Source organism: Molothrus ater, chromosome 2, assembly GCF_012460135.2.
Source record: "Molothrus ater isolate BHLD 08-10-18 breed brown headed cowbird chromosome 2, BPBGC_Mater_1.1, whole genome shotgun sequence".
Classification (NCBI taxonomy): Eukaryota; Metazoa; Chordata; class Aves; order Passeriformes; family Icteridae; genus Molothrus; species Molothrus ater.
The window spans coordinates 91650717-91656319 of record NC_050479.2 but is presented as its reverse complement, the minus strand read 5'-3'; the positions used below and the strand labels follow the sequence as shown (position 1 = coordinate 91656319).

The 5603-nt window shown below is 50.6% G+C and overlaps 1 protein-coding gene across 1 annotated transcript; it reads right to left on the bottom strand.

The window, feature by feature from the left end:
* Positions 1 to 477: 477 nt before the first annotated feature.
* Positions 478 to 5270, bottom strand: NHLH2 (nescient helix-loop-helix 2). Its single transcript, XM_036394671.1, has 3 exons — positions 4301 to 5270; positions 4032 to 4109; positions 478 to 2116 (listed from the first exon to the last, which is right to left on the bottom strand). Exon 3 carries the CDS (start codon positions 2094 to 2096, stop codon positions 1662 to 1664), a length of 435 nt encoding a protein of 144 aa, XP_036250564.1. The 5' UTR covers positions 2097 to 2116; positions 4032 to 4109; positions 4301 to 5270; the 3' UTR covers positions 478 to 1661.
* Positions 5271 to 5603: the final 333 nt, after the last annotated feature.

The following is a 5603-nucleotide window of genomic DNA, read 5'->3' as shown; positions in this document are numbered from 1 at the left end:
GGGAAAGGGCACAAGATTTTTCCTTGGTTTCAGTAGAATAAGACCTGGCCAGAGAGGGATCAAAGCTGAATTTAAACAAGAGAAAGAAAACCCAGTGCACTCAGGCAGGACACAACACGTACATTTGGGTGGCAAAGCCAGACGTTTCAAAGTGTGAGGTAACAAAACAGGTGCTTACAAGCATCGGATTGGATTGTACAGCTTGAACTTTGGAACATGTGACCAGATGCCAGTCATGATGAGACTGGGAGAAAGTGACAGCAAGGGTTCTGTGTCTCCTTTGCATTTGGGCAGGGCAGCCAGCTGAGAGCGGCTGGAGCAGGGGAGCTGTGCTGGAGGGACTGCAGTCCGAGTCTCCCTAGGAAGAGGCAGGTAACCTGTTGAAGCTTCCCACACACGACTTGAGAAGCCTTTGCAATCCTTATTCATAAGGACATCTCATGCCTGTCTTACAGAAGGACCAACAGGGAAAAATAATTAGGAAAAAACAGCTTTTATTTGATACTTTTATTTATATGCAAAACAGCTCACCATTCATGAGAGATATGAAAAACGCATCAGATAGAAACCAGATTTATCTATTTTCACTACAAAATATTGCATTATATAAAGCAACATAGACACACAAAAAAACCCTGAAAAAGACTAAAATCTTTGGATAGCAGATGTGGTTTTTTTTTTCTTTTTTGTCCCTAAAATGCGCTTCTTGTTTTAAGAGATTCACAGCAAAGAACATGAAACATTTTCAGGTTATAGAATTTTTTTGGTTGTCACAAAGGAAAGCAGTCCTGGATTTACTTTTCTTTCTTTTTTTTTTTCTTTTTTTTTTAGGAAAAAATGTCCTTTCCTAAAAATATACCACACACATACACACCCACGCTCACTCCCACACACATGCATGTGTACACACACACACATATACACCCACAAAGAAACTACTTCCCTTATAAACGATTTGCAAAGTACTTTTCAGACGCAACTATAGATCAGAATAACAACAAGTTTAAAAAAAAAACCCTCTCCTAGTTAAGTGCTAGTGGTTGTTGATCCCACACAAGGAACGAAAGAAAAAAGGTCAAGAACAAATGTCTTGATATATATAAAATATACTTATAAACAGGGAGGGAGGGGAGGTTTGTGGTACACAAGTGCAATATAATTGGAGGGAAAAAATAAATTAAAAAGAAAATAAATTGAACACTGCATTGATCCCAACAAACACTCATAAAGTCAAACATAATATTCCACAGGAGAAAGTGTAAACACCCGACTATAGAAACCAATTGGCACGAAGTATCCAAAGTAAAATTGCCACCACTCTGAAAAATAAATAAATCTTGAAAAAAATAAATTGTCAACTCCTTCTACCATAAATAAAAAATAGTTATTTTTAACTGCACCCATGGGTCACACGTTTAAGGTCACAAGTAGATGTTTTTGGATATATATAAAGGGGCACTTGACAGCCTGAAGAGACAATCCGGTTTTACATTTCTCTTCGAAAAGCTGGCTCTCGACCGGGCGGGAGCCCTCCGGGGCGGGGAGCACAAGAAGCGGGGCCCCCCCGCCCCGCCGCCCGCCCCGGGGAAGGCGCTGCCCGCCGCGGCCGGACCCGGGGCGACGGGACTGGGGGTCCCGGGGCTCCGGGCGTCCGTCGGGCGCTACACGTCCAGCACGTGGTTGAGATAGGAGATGTAGCAGATGGCGAGGCGCAGGATCTCGATCTTGGAGAGCTTCTTGTCGGGGGGCAGGGTGGGCAGCAGCTTGCGCAGCTCGGCGAAGGCCAGGTTGAAGGCCTCCACGCGGATCCGCTCACGCGTGGCGTGCGCCGAGCGGTACTTGGCCGTGGCGCGGCGCCGCCGGCGCTTCTCCTCCCGGCTCAGCGGCGGCGGGTGCAGCCCGGGCCGGACCCCGCCGCGGCCCTCCCCGCCGCCGCCGCCGCCGCCCCGGCCCTCGCCGCCGCCGCCCTCGGCGGGCTCCGGGTCGGAGACGCAGCAGCTGAGCGCCTGGGCGTCCGCGCCGCCCAGGGACTCCGGGTCGGAGGGCGCCGAGGAGGGGTGGTCGGAGTCGGCAGCTTGGTCCGGGCTAAGCATCATCTTGGAGGGGGCGGAGGAGCCTTCCCGAGACAGAGAAGCAAAGAGAGCGGGTCAGGGCCCCGGCTCCGGGATACAGGGACAAGGCGGGGAGCAGGGACACGGGCACGGACACGAGGGACATGCCGGTCCCCGCGCCCTGCCCCCGGCGCCGGTACCGCCCGACCGGGGCGGGGGGAGAGCCGGGTGGACGAGTTGCGGCTCCTTCAGAGAGTACTAATGAGAGCAATATCGGGGATAAACGATACCCTCATTTATCCATCCCTTCTCTAGCGTTTGACGGCAGCTTCAGCGGAATATACTTCCTGCCGTTATTCCCTGCGCTTCCTTGGGTCTTGAAACAGGCCCAGAGAGCAATAGAAGATTTTTTTTTTTTCCAAGCAAGCTAACATCCAGTGTTCCAATAATATGTTGACTCCCCGCCCCCCTCTCCGTCCAGGCCCCCAATTTTAATATTGTCCTTTCTAGCCTGCCAGTTTCTGCTTAACTGTTTCTCTTTCGGAAACACTCTATGGGATCCAGGCTACAGACACGATACTTTTAAATACACAGCTCAAGGCTCCACAAATATAACAAGGCCAGTGGGGAGATTTATTTCCCCAATCCCTACGGGATCCGATGTATCTGCTAGGCTCTTCCCTCTGCTCTTTTTTCTGTGCTTCTTCTTTTTTTCTTTTTCTTTCTTTCCTTTCCTGATGCTAATCGTACAGATAGCGATTTGCTAGCGATCAAATGGGAATGTTTGGAGAGTTTCCGTTTCCTAAGCGTCGAATTCAAAAAGAAACAAAACCTCAAAGCAGAGGCCGAACTTTTCCATCCCTTTAAATTTTCCCTCCTCTCCCCTCCCTGCGCGAAAAGAGGGGGAGGCTAAATAAATAAATAAATAAATGCGGACGTGCCTTTCAAAAGAAAATTGAATCGTATCTTCTTGCGGCCTCACAGAGCACCATCTGTCATGTAGACAGCAATACAAATCCGAGCGCGTCCGTGGACATGCCGGCATGTAATAAAACAATACATCAGGCAACTAGTGAATAACCTTGGACACAAATGTGTGTGTGTGTGTGTGCGTGCGTGCGTGTGTGCAGCTGGGGTGTTGAGCGAGGTCGGGAGCGAGCCTGATGGAGGAGGGAACATCGCATCCTCCCTTCCCCCGAATTAAGATTGCAAACTATTTCCACATAAAGTTTCCAGGGAAAGTCCCAGTCAGGCCTCAGACCCGGTTCGGAAAAATGAACTATATTATTATTGTGGTAATAATAATAATAACAACAACCACATGGGCAGGAGGAGTTCTCCCCAGGCAGGGATAGAGCCAAGCTGCCCCCAACGGGGCGAGACGCGGGGCACGCGTGGCGGGGCAGAGGGGCTCCGCTGGGGGCCGAGGCTGCGCAGGCAGCCAGGACTGGGGAGTGGGAGAGAAGAGCTCTTCCTTCTCTGGGAAAGGGCCGTCTCTTGCCAGGGCCGTCGGAAACGCTTCCTCTTCGATTTTTAATAAGGAGCGTTAATCAGGCCCACAAGGCAGGGGTAGGGAAAAAACCCATTAGCGCGCAAGTCAGGTATCAGTGATCTCGTGAGGCAAAAAGATACAGAGGAAAGGTTTAAAATCACCTTTCAACTGGCACCCAAGCGAGGGGGCTTATGCAAAAAGCAGGTTAGAGAGGCAGGATTTGCAGGGCGATTGTACGAATACGGGCAATTAAAGCGGTGATTCCTGAAGAAAGTTGCTTAGAGGTTTCTCTAATGGTGTGTGTTGAATTTTTCGCTTTGATTTGGATTTATCTGTACCGTGAGGCTTGGCGAGCTGATCTGCAAAGAGGGTCTTTCCCCCCTCCCCCCTCTCTATTTTTAAAAAATTATTTTGTTATTATTATTATTACAGTAAACCCATGCTCCCTGCTACCTGCAAAAGGGAAAGATATTGTTAAGGCTGCTTACCTCGGCGGAGTTGTTTGGATAGCCTCTCTCTCCAGGTCCCCTCGCCCCCTCGGCGATTTCTTTACAGTTCAAATGACCCTTCGGGAGCGAGGCATGGAAAAATTAAAATATCAAAATCAAATAAAATTAATTACGAGCGAAAAAGTGTCCTGCTCGAATGGGGAAAGGCAGATCTCATCCCTCGCCGCGGCCTCCAGCGCTCCAGAGACGGGAGATGTTATACTGTCGTGTTTGTTTGCGGAGTATAAATATCAACTTAAGTTACTTACGATGCATCAGGGGAGAAAAAGCGTTTCCTCATCAAAGTCCTCCTCCGCCCGTTTGTCCGGGGCAGCGGCTTCAGCGCACCGGCGGCTTCGGCCGGTCGGTTTTAGAGGAGGAAAGTGCCCTCTCCCCCGCTTTTCTTCCTCCTCTTTCCCGACCGCGATAAATAACAAAAGGGATGCGGCGACAGCACCGGCACCGTCCGGGATTATTCTCTCTCTCCCGCCCCCTGAGCCTCTCCTTCCCTGCGGCAGCCCCGCCGCTCCCGGGCCGGGCCGGTGGCGGGGCCCGGGGCGCGGAGCCCGGAGCCCGGGGCGCGGAGCCCGGCGCGGCGCTGCCGGCTTTGTTCCGCCGCGGCCCGGCGCACAGGCACGCCGCGGGTCGGGGTAACAATGCGTCGCTCCCTCCTTTCTTCTCTATTTTTTTTTTTTTGGGGGGGGGGAATGGGGGTTGTAACGTGAGGTTCTGTTAATTCACCGGTCCGGCGGAGAGGGGCAGACGCCGTCGGAAAATGAATGTTTGGTTTAGTTCTTCTTCTGGTCCTTCAAGAACTGGCGAGGGGAGAAAAAAAAGGATAAACGAAACCCCCATCCGTCCCTGAGCTTCCTAACTCCTCCTGCATCTTTCGAGTGAAAAATAAAGGAAAATATGCGAACGCTGAAAAAGAAAAACAAAACGAAATAAACGAAAATCTCGGCGCGGGTTCGGAGCGGCTGTGAGAGATAACGGCGGTGCAGGACAAGGTACGCTCACATGCATAAAAAGAAAGTGCAGTTCCTCCTCCCACCCCTCCCGGAGCGGCAAAGAAGCCAAGGAGGGGTGCAGAAGGTGGCAGGGGCGAGACAGACAGACGGAGCAGAGATGCGTGTGGCTCCACTTCTGGTACCAAAGGGTTTCGCCTAGAGATGGTCGGAAGAGATAAAGGCTCGGAGAAAAGGGGGCGGCATTTTTTCCCTCTTAAATTGGTATTTAATGGGAAAGCCTATTGGACAGAAACCTGGACACGAGTCACTTAATTGGACTTGACATCTGTCACAGTGTGGGAGTTTTCACAGCCCAAATATTTTCAGCAGATCAGATTCTCGCTGAATCTGTGCCACAAATTATAACAGTCGAGAGCAGCCCATGATATAAACCCTAGCCTCTGGATATACAGTCTCTAGCCATGCTCGCTCCCACTGCCGTCATCTCCCCCCGCCCAAATATTGGATACCCACTGATCTAGAAAAACACCGCTGGCATTTCGCATGTAAGCTAATAAATAAGCTTTAAACATCAATTTGCATCATGTATACCAAGCTTGTGGAG

Excerpts from the sequence above, each read along its gene's own strand:
- NHLH2 (XM_036394671.1), bottom strand. The coding sequence starts at position 2,096 with ATGATGCTTAGCCCGGACCAAGCTGCCGACTCCGACCACCCCTCCTCG.